General features: G+C 58.4%; 1 protein-coding gene across 3 annotated transcripts in view; it reads left to right on the forward strand.

The window, feature by feature from the left end:
* The first annotated feature begins 2,608 nt into the window (after nt 1-2,608).
* Nucleotides 2,609-20,348, forward strand: part of KCNC4 (potassium voltage-gated channel subfamily C member 4) — a 23,924-nt gene continuing 6,184 nt past the window's right edge. Inside the window, exons 1-5 of one of the 3 annotated variants that reach the window (XM_039709519.1) lie at nt 2,609-2,944; nt 4,764-5,510; nt 9,723-10,659; nt 12,155-12,340; nt 18,691-19,196. In XM_039709519.1, the coding sequence (XP_039565453.1) occupies nt 2,771-2,944; nt 4,764-5,510; nt 9,723-10,659; nt 12,155-12,340; nt 18,691-18,782 (2,136 nt within the window). In that variant the 5' untranslated portion in view covers nt 2,609-2,770 and the 3' untranslated portion in view covers nt 18,783-19,196. Of the gene's footprint in view, nt 2,945-2,984; nt 3,829-4,763; nt 5,511-9,722; nt 10,660-12,154; nt 12,341-18,690; nt 19,197-20,348 lie in introns of those variants that run through there. The other 2 variants (XM_039709521.1, XM_039709520.1) reach the window with 2 other exon arrangements.

Consider the following 20,348-nt stretch of genomic DNA (forward strand, 5'->3'; position numbering starts at 1 on the left):
GCTAGCAGTGCTGCTGGCTTATCCTGACTGCCGGAGTCTGGAGAAGGAGCTGGGCTTTCCAGCAATCCCAGATGACTCCAGCTGCTGGGAATTAGCTCAGGCTAGCTGGGGAGCAGAGCTGCCTCTCCCCTTCCCTCCCATCTCTGCTGGCTTGCTTGGCTTCTCCACGGCTGCTTCAGGGAGCAGGAGGAAGGAGGGAAGAGATCAGGAGAGATGGATCCAGAGGAGATCCCTGCCCTGGGGATGCCACCACGCATGGGGACACTGCCACAGCCATGAGCTGAACCTGTCCCCATGCAGGGGCAGCTGTGGGGAGGCAGGGAAGGTCTCGGCACCATCTGGAATTGTTGGTGCAGCACTGACAGAACCAGAGGACACAGCCTCAAGCTGCACCAAGGGAAATTTAGGTTGGATATCAGGAAAAAGTTTTTCATGCAAAGGGTGATAAAGGTCTGGAATGGGGAGGTGGTGCAGTAACCATCCCTGGGTGTTTAACAAAGCCTGGATGTGGCACTGGGGGCCAGGGTTCAGTTGAGGTGTTGGGGCTGGGCTGGACTCGGTGACCTTGAAGGTCTCTTCCAACCTGGTGATTCTGTGAATTCTGTGAATTCTGTGAATTCTGTGAATTCTGTGACTGGGCTAAGTGTCTGACACGGCTGGAGGAGCAGCACTGCCCAGGGAGGGGACAGGAGGTGGCACAGGGCTCTCCGTGTCCCAGAGGACATCCAGGACCCAGCTCTGGGGGAAACATCCCCCAGGAGTGATGAGCAGGACAGTGGGACACGAGGGGCAGCTCTGACCCCAGCACAGCCCAGTCTGGGGGAGCAGGGATGGAGATCCCAGCTCAGGGCAATGCCAAGTGCCCCGTGGGACACAGTTTGGTGTCACTGCTGTGCTGAACCTGCCAAACTCAGCCCATCCTGTGCTCCCAGGGGCTGAGAGGGGCCAGAAAATCCCAGTGCCAGGGGCTTCCTGAAAACAGGTGAGAAAAACAAACTGGAGGGGGGCGATTCTGGCCCGTGGGGGCTGAAAAAATGACACAGAAATGGGCCCAAATGTGGGATTTAAGCCAAATACATTCTGTTTTAAAACCCCATAAATATTGAACTTCCTGTGACAGCGAGGGAGGGAGGTTTCAGAGCCTGCTGGGAGGTGAAGGACGTTGCTGTGGATGTGGGGGTGGGTTTTGGGTGTCCCACCTCAAAACAGCTCTGGACCAGGCTCCGGGCACGAGGTGTGTTCGGACACGAGGTGGAGCTGCTACAGCGGCGTCTGCTGTGATTCCCTGGGCACCTCGGGGAGGAAAGGACATCCTGACGCTTCCAGACAGGGAAACCGAGGCACAGCCCCCCGCACGAGCCGCTCTCGCTCACTCCAAAGCCGGGCCATGCCCACCGCTGTCCTCGCTCCAGCCCAGCCCCCAGGCTGCTTTCACGGAGCCAAATTGCGTCAGCGATGCCGAGGATGGAGCCAGATCCTCCCCAGACCCCGCCAGGCTCCGGCGCCCGTGTTCTGCCTGCCGGGGCTCCACGGAGCGCAGGACACGAGGTGGCACTGTGTGACAAGCAAGGGACACGCAGCAGTCCGGGGAGCGCTCCCCACCCGGGAATGGGGCGAGCTGCCCCTCCAGGCTGAGCTCGCGCAGGGATGGGGCTGCAGAGTCTGTCAGTGTAACCTGCGCTGCTGAAATGAGGAATTGCAGCTGAAAAAATCACCTGGCAGAGGCAGAGAGCAGAGACACAGCTTGTCCAGGGCTTGTGAGAGCTTTTTTTGGGAAGACCCAGCTCCAAGAGAGAGTCTTGGAGGTTTCTTGGGGATCACACCCTGGGGAGGGGAGTGCTGTGGGAGCCACACACACAGATCAGAGATGAATCCCACCAGAAACCCGAGGGCAGAGACCTTGTTTGGAGCATCCAGGGGTTCCTGAGGACAACAGATCTTTCATTAACGAGATTCTGGCCCGGGAGGACCTGGAGAGGTTGGTTTGGCTATTTCTACACCAAACCAGGACTGTCTCTCCCTAAACTGCTGCACTCCACCCTCCTCTGTCCTTCCATGGACAGAGAGCCTGGGGGGTCCCAGCGTGCCCCCAGCCTCTCTGTGGGGCCACTCAGCCCCCCGAGCATCCCCTGCTCTCTCCTGCTGCTCTCTCCCCAGCTCTGGGGATGTCCCTGATGTTCAGGACCTTGGGCCAGGCTCAGGTGCTGTGCTGGGTCAGGGGAAGAGGCCATGGTGACCCAGAGACCCCTCCCCATGTCCTCAGCACCCACCCAAGGCTTTCCAGGTTACAGCTGATCCTCCTCGAGATCTTCCAGGCCCTGCTCTTCATTCCATCCTTTGGATGTTATCTGAGATGCCTTGAGCCTCGCAGGACATCCCTGCAGAAGTGACTCCTTGCTCCAAAAGGCCCTTATTTATCCAGCTCTTTCCATTTTTTTCTCTCCTTCTCTCTCTCTCTCTTTTCTTTTTTTTTTTTTTTTCCTTTTCTTTTTTCCCATGGACATTAAAAATCAGACGGCATATTTAGAGAGCAGACAGCTTTGGGCGGGTGTTGCTGGCTAAAAGATCTCTTCCTTCCCCAGAAACAACTCATTTGTCTGCTTGGCCACCTCCTCCCACCCCAGGAACGGCCGCGCTTGGGTGCACGGAGCTTTTCCTGGCGGGATGAAAGTCGGCAGATAAAATATTAGCCTCGGGTCGCAGCATTCCTCCCTCCTGGCCAAACCGGCATGACGGCGATGAGGAGCCGAGCCGCGACGCCTGGCCGGTGATGCAAGGCTCGATCTTTCCAGCACGCTTTTCCCTCGGGCTCCAGGCTCTCCCGCGGGGGCAGCTCGGGCTGCTTTGGGTGTGGAGCTCCGGCAGCCTCCACCCGCTCCGGATCCGGCCCTGGAAGCCGTGGAGTTGCAGCCACACTTGGAGCTTTCTTGGGGCTCTCTTGGTGGTAAGATTGCAGCGTGGCTCTCGTGCCTCGTGGGTGTTTTTGGGTGGAGCATTTCCCCCCAGTGCTCCCTGGATTTTGGGGGCACATCACAAACAGGGGGGGACAAACCTGGGCGGGGGGTGAGGAGGGGCCCTGGGGGGTGACAGTGCACAGCCCGGGGAGGTGCAGAGAGGGGTGCTGAGGCAGCATCCCCACTCACCCTGCACCAAGAACTCCCTCACCCAAGTGCTGCCCCTCCTGGGTGAGCCCGCACGCCAACCCCAGGCCTGTGCTGGGCTTGGGTCCCTTCTGTGAGCCCAAAGCATCCCCCACGCCCCGGGTGCAGCAGCGCCAGCACTGCCGGAGCTGGGGTAAACAGCGATGAGTGCCTCGGGTCTCCGCCTGGGGGGCAGCCTCGGCCCGGGGCACCGCAACCCGTCACCCCCTCGCCAGCCCCGGGAGCTGAGCACCAGCAGCGTCCCGGGGGGCTCGGAGCCCCCCAGGGAGGGGTTTAGGGGAAGGGCCCCGGGGGCTGGGGGGGTTGGTGCCCCGAGCCCCGGCAGCCGCTGCGGGAAAGGGGCATCTCGCACGCAGGAGCAGAAACAGGGCGGAGAGATGCTCGGGGAGGGCGGTGGGAGGGAAGGGGGGTCAGCTCTGAGTGCAGCCTCCCAGCTCCCCACCGGCCCCGGGGTCGGTCTCTCCTGACCTCTCGGTGAGCGAGGGATCGCGAGCCAGGGAGGGATGGGATCTGCGGGAGCCTCTGCCAAGAGCTGGCTCCAGATCCGCAGGCAGCTCTGGGCTGCATTTCCCCTCCGGCGCGAAGAGGAGCTGGGGTGTCCGGGGCTCACTCCTCGCTGACACCGACCCCCCGAGACCCCCACCGGCACGTCGGGCCCCGCGGGGAGGTGAGCCGGTGCCGGGGGGTGCGGGGGACCGGGGGTAGGCGGAGGGTTGGGCCGGGGGTGGAGGGGATGAAAGGATGGATGGAGGGAAGGGAGGATGGAGGGGAGGGATGGATGTGGGGAGGAGAGGGAGGGCAGCGGCGGGGGGGGNGTGGGGGGGGTCGTGGGTACCTCCCCCCCCCCAGCCCCGATCCTGTCCCCCCGGGGGGGGGGGGGCGGGGGGGGGGGGCGGGGGGGGGGGGGGTCCCCAGCCCCCCGGCGGGGCGGCGCCGGTTCTCGTAACCCCACCGCTCGCTCCCAGCCCTATAAAACCCCGCCGAGCCCCGCAGCGCTCCCGCCGCCTCCCTCTTGCCGAGCCCCGCGGGGAGGCACCGCCGGGGCGCAACAGGCCCCCCCGGCCCGGCCACGCGTGAACGGGGACCCCCGGGCGGGGGGAGAGCGGGAAGGGAGGCGGAGAGGGCGCATCCATCCCCCCTTCTCTCCGCCGGCAAGCGGGGAAGAGCCCCCCGGCCGCCGCCTCCTGCCGAGCCGGCCCGGGGGGGCGGAGGGAGCGCAGAGCCGCCGGAGCGGGAGGGGAGGGCGGCGGGGCCCCCCCGCGCCTGGCGCTGCAGGTACCGGGAGGGGGGGACACAGCGCCCGGCCGGGCTCAGCATCCCCCATCCCTTGCCCAGCATCCTCCCGGCCGGGCCCGCAGCCCCGCCGGCTGCCGCACCCCCCCGCCCGCTGCTGGCCCCTCCATCCCGCACTTGTTGCTGCCCGGCGGGGCTGGGCTGGCTCCCGGTTTAGGGCGGTTTTATTTGGGGGGGGGTGGCTTTGGAGGGGGTGGAGGTTGCAGCCTCCCCTGCTGTCCCCCGGCAGCCAGCGGTGTCCGGCGCGGCTCCAGCCTGCTCCCCCCGAGGCCAGAGCCAAGGCTGAGCCCCCCCTCTTCCCCTCCCCAGTCCCATCTCTGTCCTCCCCTCCCGCCTTCGCTGAGCCCCGGCTCCTCGCCCGGAGGAAGGGTGCACGTTGTGGGCATCTCCCATCCACCGAAATCTATGATCAGCTCGGTGTGTGTCTCCTCCTACCGTGGACGCAAGTCTGGGAACAAACCACCCTCCAAAACATGCCTGAAGGAAGAGATGGGCAAAGGGGAAGAGTCGGACAAGATCACCATCAACGTAGGTGGCACCCGGCATGAGACCTACAAAAGCACCCTGCGGACTTTGCCGGGCACGCGCCTGGCCTGGCTGGCCGACCCCGATGCCCAGAGCAACTTTGACTTTGATGGCAAAAGCAACGAGTTCTTCTTCGACCGGCACCCCGGGATCTTCTCCTACGTGCTCAACTACTACCGCACCGGGAAGCTGCACTGCCCCGCGGACATCTGCGGGCCCCTCTTCGAGGAGGAGCTCACCTACTGGGGCATCGACGAGACCGACGTGGAGCCCTGCTGCTGGATGACCTACCGCCAGCACCGCGACGCCGAGGAGGCCCTGGACATCTTCGAGAGTCCCGAGCCTGGCGGAGGGGCTGGCGGAGAGGAGGCTGAAGAGGAAGGGGGTAGGGAGATGGCCCTTCAGCGCCTGGGCATGGATGACAGGCCCCCGGGGGCGGCAGGGGCGGCCGGAGGGGGTGGCTGCTGCCGGAACTGGCAGCCCAAGATGTGGGCGCTCTTTGAGGATCCCTACTCGTCCAAGGCGGCAAGGGTAAGCTCCCGAAAGGCGGCGGAGGGAGGTGGGGTGGATGGGGCCGTGCCGGGGTTGTGACCTCCCCGTCCCCGAGGGCAAGGCCCATCCTGGTGGGTTACACGAGGCCCTGCCATAACTGTCCCACTCCGACTGTGGGGCACGTGGGCCGTGTCCCGTCCTACAGGACAGCTCTTCCATTGTCTGCCAGTCGCCTCCCAGCGCATCACATCTGGGAGAGCTGGGCTGAAACTGGGGGCAAGAGCAATCCCTGCCCCCTTTGCACCCTCAAGCACTCCCTGGGCACCTCCTGGGCACACGGAGATGAGGGATTGTCCTTGGCAGGGCTGGCTCCTGGCAGAGTTTCAGGATGCTCTAGGATAGGATATTTGGGTTCCTCCTGCTGGGCTGCACGATGCCAAAACCCACATTGAACAGCCCAGGTGTGGAGTGGATGTCAGGGCTGGGGGTCGGGTCCTGCAGTGAACGGGATCCTCATGGCTCTCCCCAAGCATCTCATCCTCCTCACGTGTAGGGCCCACAGCCCCAAAGGACACCCCGTGCCCCTGTACACCCTGTCCCCACCAGGGCCACCCCCACGTCTCACAGAGCCCATCAGGCACCGCTGACACCCCAGCACGGTCCTGCAGCCCCCTCCCCACACAAGGCCCTGGTACTGTGTGTGTGCACATGTGAGCTTGTGCACACACCAGAGACCCCCCACCCTCCCTGGGCACGCGGGCTGTCCCTCCCCATGGGTGCTGACGTGCCCAGGACGTGCCAGGCTCCCAGCCTGGCCCTCAGGCGCTGCTCTGTGCATGTGTCTCCTCTCCCAGCTCCTCACAGATCATCCCCAAAGCTCTGCCCTGACCCCCCAATACCCACCCAGCCCCTGGCACGCCCAGCTTATAAATCTGCCACACACACACCCAGGCAGGCAGTTGGGATGGAGATGAATTCTGGATGCATTTAGAGGTGTAAAAAATCCCCATCAATGGTAAGAAATTCTGCAGGCATTTCACACCCACGAGCAGCACACAGGGCAGGGGTCAGTTTGGCAAGGAGGTGTTTTTGCAGCAAATGTTAGAGCAACAAACACAGAGAATGCTCGGGCAGCAAGAGCTGAACCTATTTTAAAAGGGTGCCCCCTCCTCTGCCCATCCCTGAGGGCTCTTCACCTTGGAGAGATGCTCTGAGTGGTGTAAAGCTCCAAATAAAAAATTAAACAAAATTAAAAATATACCCAAGCACAATAATTCCACTCCTTTTTTTCCCCCGGTGTCATTTGGTTCTGCTTTTCCTGTGTGCTGAGCTGGTCCTGGAGAGGCTTTAGCAGGAGGAATGTACTGGAGGGAGCAGAGATGGTGATTGAGGCCCAGCTGGGGCTGAAGTGGGACCAGTCTGCACTGGGATCTCCCTGCTTCCTTCTCAGTGCTCTAGATAAGTGTTCAGCTCAGCAGTGCCATGGGAACGATCAACTTCCAGAGGCAACAGGAAAAAATACCAGTGTAGTTTTGCCACAGCTTAGGAGAACTGCTCTGGCAAGAGGGGAAACTGAGGCACAGAGCAACGCAACCAGCCCAAGTTCCTGGCTGGAGTCACCATCCAGCGCCAGGATGCTGCAGGATTCGTGTGGGTCCAACATTCCTGGTGCTGCCCTGGCTTTGCTGGTGGGTGACGTTTGCAGTGGTTGGGATTGCTTTGACACCCCATTTTGGGGGCTCCCCCTTTCTTGCCAGAGCCACAGGGTGCTGCTGGCTGCAGGGAATGTGCTGAAGCAGCTGAACAGCAGGCTGCCAAACCTTGGGAAGCAGCAGTCCCAGGCTGTCCATACAAACTCTCCCCCTCTCTGTGTGCCAGCCGTGACTAAGAGTCTCAAGAGCTGAATTTCTCTGGTCAGTCGTCGCTCCTCCTCTCCACGGAGCAGCCCCTCAGGCCCTGACTCAGTTGGCTCCTCATTATTTCCACCTTTCCCTCCCTCCAGCACTTCTGAGCTGGCAGCAGTGTGAGCACGCGGTTGGAAATCTCTCCCATGTTTTAGCCTCCTCTCCGTGCACCATCGATGGCCGCGGGGTCCCTGGCTCCTCACTCAGGGAATGTTTGGTCCCTGGTGCAGCTGCTGTCCCAGCTGGAGCCTGGCACTTTTCCTCCCCATGGGGAACTGCTCTGGTTTTACCTCTATGTCCAAACTCTTCTTCCGTGCAGCTCCTCACTGCTTTTTCCCTTTGCAGCCCAACTTGGAGAGTCCTGACCTCACTTTCATGGGGACTTTCAGGCTAGTCACCCTCTGTAGGGTCATGGATTTTTTGGTGACACCTATGGCAAGCTGTTGAGTGCAGGACAATATTGTGTAGAACATCAGCAGGTTCTGGAGGACTTGTTTGGTGTGTTTTGGTAGTACTGCGTTTATACATAGGTTTTATTTCATTTTAAAGATAGTTTTGGAAAAGGACTTGAGTTTGGAGCAGTGGCTGAGGTGAGACATCTTGGGTCAGACACAGAACTGGAGCAGCACTCTGGGGGGACACGATGTTTGGCACTGGCTGTGAACCCAACTTCTATTTTTAAAGGCTGATTTTGCTCCTTGGGCTAAATCAGGTCTCACCTCACACCCAGCAGCAGGGCTGCTTCATTACTCAAGTGTTTTCATGGTCTCACTCCCCTCGTGGGGATTTTTTTCTTTCTACTTTACTTTAAGTCTAAATTTTTACTCTTCAGGTTCTCCCAAGATTCCCCATACAGGGAAGCTCAGGAACGTGACTCAGCCCTCAGCTGAAAAGCAGATTATTTTGGCTGTGCCATCACTGTGTAGAGACACTTGTCTGGTTAAGCTGGCCTTGCTTTAAGATCCCAGCTTTGCTGGATTTGTTTCCCAAATTGCACACGACAGGCCAGCCTTCAGAGCGAATCCCCAAGCACGGTTCAGAGGGGTCTGACTGAGGGGTGAGGAGCACTCACTCCATCCCCGAGCAGGTGTTCCTCACTGGGGCAGGAGAATCATCTTCCAGAGGTTTCCCCATCATTTAATGCCTGATTTAAACTTCACACCGCACTCCTGCAGGGCTGTCGCTCTCTAGACGAACCCACGCGGGTCTGCCCTTGGGGACAGCCCTCAAGGACGCCCCTGGCAGGCTCGGGGCTGCCGGCAGGGCACGGCGGTGGCGGGGGTCGGGTGTTTCTCCAGCGTGACTCAGGCTGTCTCTGCTGCTGATTCACTCCGGCCGAGGAGCAGGGCTGTCGCCCGCAGCAGCCTCGCGGTGCGGCTCCGCCGGGCGCGGCCCTGGGTGGCTTTGGCAGCAAAAGGTCACACGTCCTGCTGGTGCAAAGGGGCTGCAGCAGGACCTGCTCTGGGAAGCTGAAACCACCGTGCTTTTGTGCTGCAGGGAGGTAGAACAGGGGTTTTTCTGCTCTGAAGGTTTTTTGGTTTTTGGGGGGGTTGGCTCTTGGAGCATGCTCCAGGTAAATGGGCTTGCGAGGAAGAGAGGGGGGAGCTGAGCAGGATTGATGGGAGTACAAGGTGGAACGTGGTGACACAGCCTGTGACTTCCAGTGCGTGCTGCTGGCCCCTCCTCACCCCCATCTGAAGTGAGAAGGAAGGAGGAGGTGACGTGGAGGGGACAATGGTCTCCCTGCTTGGGCAGAGTGGAGAAATGGGAACATCTGGGTGTCACAAGGTCCAGCATTAGCAGGAGGCTGAGCTCTGCCTGCTCCCCTCCTCATCCTGCCCTCCCAGTCCTGGACCTTCTGTGGGCACATCACCCACCACTGACCCTCAGGGAGGGGGTGAATGGTGTCTCTGACACATCCAGACCCCAAAGCTCATGGCTGTGAACAGTGTGAACCTGGCATCTCGAGGGGTTTGTGATTAGTGTGGGGGAAAGCCCTTTGAATTTGTCCTGTCAAAATTCCCTTTTCATGTCAGTTCCCATTGGAAGATTGCTCCAGGCCCAGACTGTCCCAGTTTCCCCCCATCCCCACACTGCACATCTTTCAGCCGGAGCCCAGCACACCTTCTCCTGCACAGATCATAGCACTTGGAGAAAGGTCCTGGGCTGATGGCCCCAGGCACTGAGGTTTGCTGTCAACACATGGGACAGGTCCAGGGATCCCTCCTCATTCTCCACCCGTGGTTTTGGGGCAGTGGGTGGCAGCATCTGGAGTGTTTTGACCTCCTCCAAACAGAAGAAGTTGCCCCACATCAGCTCACGGCCCCTGTAACTTTCACTTTCACAGGTGGTTGCTTTCGCCTCGCTTTTCTTCATCCTGGTCTCCATCACAACCTTCTGCCTGGAGACACACGAGGCCTTCAACATCGACGTCAACGTGACGGAGACCCTGGTGGTTGGCAACACCACGACGGTGCTGCTGACCCACAAAGTGGAGACGGAGCCCATCCTCACCTACATCGAAGGGGTCTGCGTGCTGTGGTTTACCCTCGAGTTCCTGGTTCGCATCATCTGCTGCCCAGATAAGCTTCTCTTCATTAAAAACCTGCTCAACATCATTGACTTCGTGGCCATCTTGCCCTTCTACCTGGAGGTGGGTCTCAGTGGCCTGTCCTCCAAAGCTGCCCGGGACGTGCTGGGCTTCCTGCGGGTGGTGCGCTTCGTCCGCATCCTCCGGATCTTCAAGCTGACGCGGCACTTTGTGGGTCTCCGGGTGCTGGGCCACACGCTGCGGGCCAGCACCAACGAGTTCCTGCTCCTCATCATCTTCCTCGCCTTGGGGGTCTTGATTTTCGCCACCATGATCTACTACGCCGAGCGGATCGGAGCCAAGACGTCCGACCCCACCGGGAGTGACCACACTCACTTTAAGAACATCCCCATCGGCTTCTGGTGGGCCGTGGTGACGATGACGACCCTGGGCTATGGTGACATGTACCCCAAGACCTGGTCGGGGATGGTGGTGGGGGCCCTGTGCGCCCTGGCCGGGGTGCTGACCATCGCCATGCCCGTGCCCGTCATCGTCAATAACTTTGGGATGTACTATTCCTTGGCCATGGCCAAGCAGAAGCTGCCAAAGAAGAAGAAAAAGCATATACCCCGTCCGGCCCCGCTGGACTCCCCCACCTTCGGCAAATCCGAGGAGAACTCGCCCCGGAACAGCACCCAGAGTGACACCTGCCCACTGGCAGTAGAGGAGGGGGCGACTGAGCGCAAACGGTCAGGTGAGACCCCAAAGGTGGGGCCGAGGGAGGGGGAGACCTCCGGGAGCCCTCAGGGCAATTTGTTTGGTCCCCATGTCCCCGGGGATGGTGCAGGATGTGGCCCCCAGCCCTGGGTGGGGCTCCTCAGGTGTGAGGGTGTTGGGGGCCATGCTGGTGGAGCAGGGCACTGCAGCTCAAATCCCCCATCCAGGCAGGGGGGAAAGGCCACCTGCTTTCCCAAAAGCCACGTCCTTCCCTCCTAATGGCACAGAAAGTCACCGTGGTGGCTTTCAAGGTGTCCCTGCCTAACCCACCTCTCCCTCACAGTGACAGAGGTAAGGCCACTCACCCTACTCTCATGTTAGCCTGGTCATGCCCTTGGCACAGATTTTTCCTTTGCTTCCTCCCACCATAAATCAGGGTAACTTTCACCAAAATTGATAAATCCAGGGGCATTCCCTGGGGCTTGACCCCACCTCCTCATTCATCTGCTGGTGGACAGAATCCCTGCACTGCTGCTCCAAATCCTGAGCAAAACCAATCCCTGGACATTTCTCTTTTTTTTGGTCTCGTGCACTGAGCTGGAGTTTAGGGGCTGGCCAATCTTTCCTTAGGATCAGCAGAAGGCAGAGCCCCAGCTGTGGGCAGCTGTGGGCACCATCCCTTGGGCTGTGGGCACCATCCCTTAGGCTGTGGGCACCATCCCTTGGGCTGTGGGCACCAAGCCTTGGGCTGTGGGCACCATGCCTTGTGTTGTGGGCACCATGCCTTGGGCTGTGACCCTTGGGGATCTGTGTGTGCCCTGCCCCACTGGCAGTGCTGGCCCTGGTGGCTGCTCTGCCCCTTTTGTCTCGGTTTGCTGCCAGTGGCACCTCTGGGGTGTCTGGGGCACCATGGTGGGGTTGTGTCCTGCACCAGCACTGAGGCGTTCAACAGGGATGGGGCTTTCCCTGCTGAGGAAACGGAGCTCTGGGTGCCCCAAACAGCTCGTTCCCTTTATAAATCTTTTCCCACATGCCTGTGAATCCCATCTGCCCAGGATCCCTGGCAGCAGGGAGCAGTTGGAGCCAGGAGCCCAGGCCAGGCCCTCACGTGGCAGAGCATCCTCTCAGCCAAGGCACCAGGGAGCCAGGGGACATAAATTAGCACTTCCCACCACCCCGAGCAGCCCATTCCTCAGCAGTGTGAATTTTGGAGAGCTAATTCCCTCTGATTAGGTGGGTGGATCTCAAAAACCTGGGGTGTTTCATCCCCAGCTTTGGGTTCATGCAGGTTTTATAACCCTCAGCAGGACTAGAGCTGCTTGGAATCATATCTGTGTTTGTCCTGCTCCCCTGGCTGCTCTAAATGAGCGCGTCCAGGCTGGGATCAGCACCTGAACTGCTTGGTGTTGCTCTGTGCCACCTGCAGCCTGCTCTTGTGCCTCCTTGGTGGAAGCACCAGCCCCTCCTGGCCACCCTGAGCACTTTGTGCTGCGGTTTGTCAGCTGCTCATGGGTCTCTGCCCCTCCCTGCAGACTCCAAGCAGAACGGCGAGGCCAACGTGGTGCTGTCAGCTGAGGAGCAGCCGCTGTCCCCGGCGGACGAGGAGAAGCGGCCGATGCGGCGCTCCAGCACCCGGGACAAGAACAAGAAATCCTCCACGTGCTTCCTGCTGGCCACGGGGGACTTCTCCTGTGCGGCAGATGGAGGCATCCAGAAAGGTACGGCTGCAGGTGGGAGCAGGACCTGCCTGGGAGGGAGAGGTGGAGGCTGAGGGCAGCTTTGTTGGGCTGATCCAAGGCTGCTTCATCTCCATCCATCTGCCTGGCTGTCCTCTGCTCCCCAAATCCGCATCTCCCTGCCCCTCCATCTGCTTCACCTCCATCCAACACATTTCTCTCTGTGCTGGCTCCACATTTTGTGTTCTCCTCCCCAGTCACCGCCATTTGGGGTCTGTGACCCCCATTTGGGGTCTATAACTCCCGTTTGGGTCTGTGACTCCAATTTGGGGTCTATGACTGCCATTTGGGGTCTGTAATCCATGTTTGGGGTCTGTGACTCCCATTTAGGGTCTGTGACTCCCATTTGGGATCTGTGATCCCTGTTTGGGTTCTATAACTCCCATTTGGGGTGTGTGACTCCCATTTGGAGTCTGTGACTCCCATTTGGGGTCTATGACCACCTTTGGGGTCTGTGATCCCTGTTTGGGTTCTATAACTCCCATTTGGGGTGTGTGACTCCCATTTGGAGTCTGTGACTCCCGTTTGGGGTCTATGATCCCCCTTTGGGGTCTGTGATCCCCCTTTGGGGTCTGTGATCCCTGTTTGGGGTCTGTGATTCCCTTTTGGGGTGTGTGACTCCCATTTGGGGTCTATGACCACCTTTGGGGTCTGTGATCCCTGTTTGGGCTCTGTGACCCCCGTTTGGGGTCTGTGATCCCTGTTTGGGGTCTGTGACTCCCTTTTGGGGTCTGTGACTGCCATTTTGGGTCTGTGACCCCCATTTAGGGTCTATGATTCCCATTTGGGGTCTATAACTCCCATTTGGGGTCTGTGACTCCCATTTGGAGTCTGTGCCCCCCGTTTGGGGTCTGTGACCCCCATTTGGGGTCTATAACTCCCATTTAGGGTGTGTGACTCCTGTTTAGGCTCTGTGGCTCCCATTTGGGGTCTGTGACTCTCATTTGGGGTCTGTGACTCCCATTTGGGGTCTATGACTCCCATTTGGGGTCTGTAACTCCCGTTTGATGTCTGTGACTCCCATTTGGGGTCTATAACTCCCATTTAGGGTGTGTGACTCCTGTTTAGGCTCTGTGACTCTCATTTGGGGTCTGTGACTCCCATTTGGGGTCTGTAACTCCTATTTGATGTCTGTGACTCCCATTTGGGGTCCACAATTCCCATTTAGGGTGTGTGACTCCTGTTTAGGCTCTGTGACTCCTATTTGGGGTCTATGACCCCTGTTTGGGGCTGCGATCACTGTTTAGACTCTGTGACTCATTTGGAGTCTATAAGTCCCATTTAGGGTCTGTGATCCCTGTTTAGGCTCTGTGACTCCTATTTGGGGTCTATGACCCCTGTTTGGGGTCTGTGATCACTCTTTAGACTCTGTGACTCTCATTTGGGGTCTATAACTCCCATTTGGGGTCTGTGATCCCTGTTTAGGCTCTGTGACTCTCATTTGGGGTCTGTGACCCCGTGCTGGCTGCACTGCCCTCCCTCTGCCCCTGCAGCTCTTCTCCTGGGTTTCAACCCCTCATCTCTGCATGGTGTGAGTGGGACATCTCTCCTGGGGACATGGTGAGGTTGTGGCTGAAGGTGACCAAAAGGTTTTCAGTAGGAAAAAAAAGAAATCCAGAGGCTTTTCCCCTCCTCTCCCCTGTGGTGGCTTTGGGCGGGTTCGAGCGTGGGGAGCTGCGATGTGTCAGGTGCTGCCTTGCCAGCAGCTCGGGGCTGCCAGAAAGGCTCCTCTGGCTTTGGAACAGGAGCTGTGCTAAGTGTTGAGGCTTTCCATGGGAAACTGAGGGGGAGATGAGTCAGGAAAACACAAAACTCTTCTCCCCATGACAAAACAAAATCTTCCTCAACCTGGTCCCAGAGTTCTCTGCTCCTTTGCCCATCTCTCAGCGCTCCAGCCCCAGAGAGGGTAAATCCAGCGCCCCAAAATCCAGCTGCAGCCTCGATTGCTGGGCTGACTCTCAGGGCACAGCTCAGTTTCCCAGCTGTGCAGTGTTCTGTGTGTCCAGGGTGGCGTGGGATGCTGTAGCTGCAGAGCTGACCTACTTCCACCTCCCTGGTACCAAGGTACGGGGAGCTGGGACCAGGCAGGAGCAGGGATGGTGTGCTGCATCCCTGAGCTGCTCCCCAGGACCTGTTGGTGCTTTGGAGAGCCTCGGGGTTTGTTACTTTTGGAACTCTTGGCATGGCACAGACTGAGTGGGGCACAGGGAGGTGTTTGGGTGCAGTCACATTTATCAGTAGTAGAAGGAAGTTCGTTCTTTCCTCCTGGGAAATCAAGGATTCCCTTTGGCATTGCTGCTCAGCCTCAGAAAGAGGACAAAGAGGAAAAGCTTTGCTCATCCTTGGGGTACCATCAAATATCTGCTTGAAATGCCTGATGTTTTTTCCCTGGAAGTGCCTTTTCCTGTGAAGCAGGTTCTGTTAATGTGGAGAGGGGAGAGAGGTTTAGTCCCACTCCAGACTGGGAGAGGGAATGCTGAACTGGAGGGATGGAGGAGACAGATGAAAGCCAGAGCTGATTTTCCTCCTCAGAAAATGCTGAAGCCAGGCTTCAGCTGAAGCGTTTGAATCTGGTCCCACTGAAGCCAGGAGAAGTGGAGCAGCTCTAAGAGTTGAGGAGCCAGAGCTGCTTTCACTCACTCCCAAATCCCATCACTGGATTCAGGAGCCCAGGAGATTTCTGTCCTTGTGTGGTGGCACAGCAGCTCTTTGAAAGGGAGCTGTGGTGATGGTTCTTGGGGGGCTCTGGTGTCTTCCCTGCAAATTTCAGAGTGCCTGTTACACTTCAAAACAGAAGGTGTGCACGGGTCACTCATGCCCACGTTGCTGGAATGAGGTTGCACCTGGAGAAAGCTGGATCTGCTGTCCAGAGGGGCTCCAGAGAGGCCTGAGACCTTTTGGGAAGGGGAACCTCAGTGTCCTGCTTGGGCTGTGGGACAGACGGGTGGGACGCTGTCCTGGGAGGTCAGGGCTGGCCTAGTGACATTCTCTGGGTGACCAGAGGTGACCAGAGGTGAGCAGAGGTGAGCAGGGGGCAAAGCAGCCCCCGGCCAAAATCCGCTGGGAGCCGCAGAGGCGCCTCTTCCCTTGGTCCTGATTTATCTCCTGCTGAGGCTGTTTGTTCTGGTACTGGGATGTTGGCAGCTCTGCAAATTGAGATGAGCTTGGTTCTGAGCCCGACTCTCTGATGGCCATCTGTCAGATCCTGGGACAGGTACTGGTGTCTGTGCAAGCTGTGGAAATCAGGAGAGGGAGCTGGATTGGGAATAAGCTGCAGATCTCGGCATCCATCGTGGCTTAACCCCAGCTCCAGGTTGGTCTTGTTGGGGCAGCTCAGAGAGAAGAGCTGCTCCTGCCCTTGGAGCTGAGCCTGGAGCAGATTGAGCTGGAGTGCTGTGGATTCCTATGTGGAATGTGTTTCTTGCTCCTGTGGCTGCCTGCAGAGGTATTGCTCTGCTCCCTGGCTGCCAGGGATGGCTTCAGAGCCTTTATCTCCCCTCAGCCCCGGGGTCCTGCAAGCCCTTCCCAAAAATGTGTCCTGCTGGCTGCAGACCCTTGCCATGGGGCTGCCTTGGCACAAAAGCCCTGTGCTCTGCTTGGATGGAGGGACGTGGAGGCAGGGTGAGCCCAGCCAGTGAGACTGGCTGGGATGGAACCATGGAATCACTTGGGCTGGAAAAGAGCTCCAACCTTCCCCCAGCACCTGGCCACTAAGCCGTGTCCCCAAGTGCCACATCTGTGTCTCTCAAAGAGCTCCACCTCCTTTATCAGCACATTAACATGGCACAGCAGCAGTTTCTGGCTCTGTAGAGCACGGTGCAGCTGATTTTCACTCGGTTTCCTGCTGTCAGTGCAGGGCCATGATCCTGAGCATGCAGGATGGGATCAAGCTGGGAACACTCACGGGGGCATCCCCTGGAGCTGCCTGGCTGGGGGGACCGAGCACCAGCCCAGTTTGCACAGGGACACGACCCCAGAGGAGCTGTGTGCCACCCTCTGCCCCCAGCAGCAGCACGTTCCTGGGCTCTGCTGCCTCCCTGCTCTGCCCATCCCCTGTGCCACAGCGCCCAGCCGTGCCTGTGTGGCACCCCCAGCCCTCAGTGCCACTGCCTGGAGGAGCCCCCGGGGTCACCCAGGGCTCTTTAACTCCCGAAGCAATCCCAGTGACTCCGGGTGACCCCAGGGCGAGTCACTGGGACACCAGCTCTGTCTATCAGCTGACCAGCAGAGCACAGCCCCCTTGTCCAGTTGTGGTTTTATCTGGCCCTGGGTGCGGTGGGAAACCACGCCAGCCTTGAGGGGCTGAGTCTGGAGCTCCTCCCAGGTGCTCCTGCAAGTGTGGCTTGGGATGAATTCATGGAGAGAACGGAGTGTTGGGCTTGGGGCAGGTTTGCCCCTAGAGCTCCAATGCAGAAGGAAATCAAACATCTTTATGAAGTTCTGCCCCTATATGTGATGGTTGAGGCTTAATCAGAGTGAGCAGTGGGATTTTGACCCTGTTTCTATCCCTGTTTGCACCCTTTCTATTCAGAGTTCAGGAGCTCCAATGCAGAGGGAAATCAAACATTTTATGAAGTTCTGTCCCAAAATGTGATGGTTGAGGCTTAATCAGAGTGAGCAGTGGGATTTTGACCCTGTTTCTATCCCTGTTTGCACCTTTTCTATTCAGAGTTCAGAGCGAGGGGCAAAGCCCATCCCCACAAACCCCACAGCAGGGCCCATCCCCAGCAAACCCCGAGCCCATAACACCTCCTGCCCCACTGTTCGGGGCTGTTTGGGTGCTGGGGGGTGCTCCAGGCTTTCAGGGACCACTTGGATCTCAGCACAGCTGCTTCCCACACAGCCCAGGGCAGCGGGAAACGCCTGAGCTCTTCCAAGAGCCTCAGCACACCCGGGGAAAAGAGCAAGGGGAAGGAAAAACGAGTTTTTGGGAGTGTTGTGGGGAGCAGGGTGGTCTTTGCATCAGCTGCTGTGGGTGGGAAACTCCCAGCTCCCCCCCAGCTCAGGGCTGTGCTCGTTTCCCTCCTCGCTCGCTGGGTGGATCCGTGCCAAGATGTAAATAAGGAAATTGCTCTTCTCCTCAGGCCTGCTGCTGCTCCCGCTTCCACTGCAGGGAGGGAAAAGCTCTGCTGGAGTCAGCAACAGGTTTAGGTGTCTGTCCCCTGGGCCTGCCTCTGTTTCACAGCTGGAGGAGCTGGGTCTCCTCGGGGGGCTGAAGAATCCCTGCTGGGGCTGGGAAAAGCCACAAACAGGGGGCAAGCCCCACGCCTGCAGAGGCAGTGCTCTGGAGCCTTTCCCAGGTGATGCTGCTCTCTCAGCACCTTGGGGGTGTGTGGGGGTGATGCTGGGGCTGCTCTGCTGTGAGCCTTGACCCTGATCCGAGCCCAAACCAGCGGCAGCCAGGCAGAACCCAAAGATGTGCCACGAGCTCCTGGGGCAGGACACAGGGAGGGATTCCAAGCCTGGCACTGCTGAAGGAGCCATCCATCACCTTGTTTTTCTGCTGTCAGGAGCTGCCTCCCTCTGCTCCCCCCACACAAACGCTGCTTCCCTGCTCTTTGCTTTCCCTGGATCCCGCTGGTGCCTTGGGAAGGCTCAGGCTTGGCTGGCTTGGCTCAGCCAGGTGCTCTCAGGGAAGGTCCAGGCACAGGGACATTGGGCTCATCACAGCTGGGAGCAGCATTAATTTTCCATGTTTTGGCAGCAGATCCAGGGAACAGACTCATCCTTAGCAGTGCTGCTTTGTGGATCTAAAAATCCAATTTTCAGTGCAAAGACTTTGTGTCTTCCCAGCAAGAAAAGTGGCTTTTGACCTGCGAGAACATTTCCTCTGGCTGTTGCTTTTTCAATAAAAGCTGGAGAAATTCCTGGCTCTTTGGAGGAGTGTGAAGGGTCCCCATGCTTAAAGAAACAGAAATATTTGCTCTTTAATGCCATTTTTAATGGAAAATAATGAGCATGTCTACCTGCTCCTTTCCACACAGAAAGGTGTCAGCAGCAGCCTGCTGCTACAGGGGTGTAAAAACCAGAGCTGGGGGAATCACTCCTTCCAGATCCCATATTTGTTTGAGTTCTGCTGCTTTTCCCCGTCTGCTTCAGCCCACAAAATCCCCAGACTCATTCAGAGCAATTTGGGAAACAGGACCCAACACCCTCCAGGAGCAATTTGGTCTCCTCACTGAGCCCTGCATTTGGCCGGGCTGCTCCATGAAGGGACGCTCTGGAGGAGCCTGCTTGTCCCCAAAAAGCCCTTCCTGCGTTTTTCGGGGTGTTGCTCGGGGTGTGGGGCTCAGCCCGGCGCTGGGCTCTAACCTGTGTGTTCTCTTCCCGAGGCTGTGGAAAGTCGCGGAGCCTGAGCAGCATAGACGGCGTGGCAGGAGCCGCGGGGCAGCGCCCCTGCTCCCCCGTGCCCTCCATCCTCTAAAGGACCTCGCTGTGCCCCCGGTGCCCCTCTGGTCCCCACCACGCCGAGCAGCCCCCGCTGGGACATCTCCGCCCCCCAGGAGCTGGTTCTGAGCCCCTCCAGCTCCCCCGTCACGTCTCCACTGGCCTTGTCTCATGTCCATGTGGATGGGCAGTCCCTGGAGGAGGTGTTGGGGTGCTTTTCCCCTCTTTGGAACCTTATTCATCCTAAATAAACCCTGCAATTCCCTCTGGTGTCGAGCCCTCCCTCCCGTGGGCCGTTTGTGTTGGGCTAAAGGGTGGTGGAAACACAAGGAGGACAAGTTGACTCATGAAATTATATCTCATTGTGCTGGAAATGGCTGAATTCATATATTTTTAGGTTTTATTTTGTTTGGTTTTTTTTAAAACCAGCCTCAAGTTTCCGGAGGCAACAGATGAATAAACCTCTATTCCCTGCCCAGCAGTGGTTCCCCTCTTGTTTTGTGCCTCTTTCTGCCTAAATCCTACTTGTTCCTTCCCAGATTGTGGCTGCTTCTCCTTCCAACCTCAGGATGGGCCTGAGGGCCTTGGAAACCAGCCTTGAGATCCTGTGGAGGCTGGAGGGCCTTGGGAGAGGGTTCAGGGAGCACACAGAGGCTGGGATAATAGGGATGGATATTCCCATGAAGAGCTGGGAAGTGTTGGCAAGAGGAATAGAGGTCCCTGGCAAAGCTGCTGCTGGTGTGGAATAGCAGGGCAGAGAGAGATTTGAGGCAAAATGATGCCTAAACAGGTGAGGGATGAATCCTTGTTTGGGATGGACGTGAGGTGGTGATTCCAGAACATTCCCACGGGGTGGGAGCTGGGTTTGAGCCAGGCTCTCCCCATCCCTGGGAGGATGAGGCTGGAGAGTCAAACTCCCTGTGGCACTGCTGGTTTTTGCTCACCTGTATCGGTTTTGGGATGATTTTGGATTATCTCAGCTATCTTCCCGAACTAGAACAAACCCTTCAGTCCCTGGCTCATTTCAGTTCTGTCCAGCCCAGCCTCCCTGGAGGTGTTTGGACCTTGGGTGGCTGCAAGGGGCAGGTTTGGGGTGTCCAGCCCTGGTCTGGAGTCCCCTCGGTGCTCTCTTGGCCTCTTCCCTCACTCTGAGCAAGGCAGGGCTGGAGCCCGGGGACTTTTCTGGGAGGACAGCTTAGATTTGGATCTGTTTGAAAAGCAAAGAGCCCCCAGAGCTTCCCTGGGCTCAGACCCTTCCCCTCCATCATGGCCAACCTGGATCTGTGCTCAGGGAATGGTGAGGTTGGACTTGATCTTGGAGCTCTTTTCCAGCTTTAAGGATTCTGTGATTCCATGGTCCCTGCACCTGAAAGAAGCTGGGATGGATTTTGGCAGATCCCACAGCCAGGACCCTCCTGCTCCACCCCAGGTTCCCTGTGCCTCAGTTTCCCTTGGTGTAGAGAAGGATTTGCCAGGAAGAGCAGCCAGCACATATCCAAACCAGGCCCCTCTGAGTTTATCCTTCCTTCCTTCCTTCCTTCCTTCCTTCCTTCCTTCCTTCCTTCCTTCCTTCCTTCCTTCCTTCCTTCCTTCCTTCCTTCCT

Source organism: Passer montanus, unplaced genomic scaffold (genome assembly GCF_014805655.1).
Source record: "Passer montanus isolate IOZ18808 unplaced genomic scaffold, ASM1480565v1 scaffold211, whole genome shotgun sequence".
Classification (NCBI taxonomy): domain Eukaryota; kingdom Metazoa; phylum Chordata; class Aves; order Passeriformes; family Passeridae; genus Passer; species Passer montanus.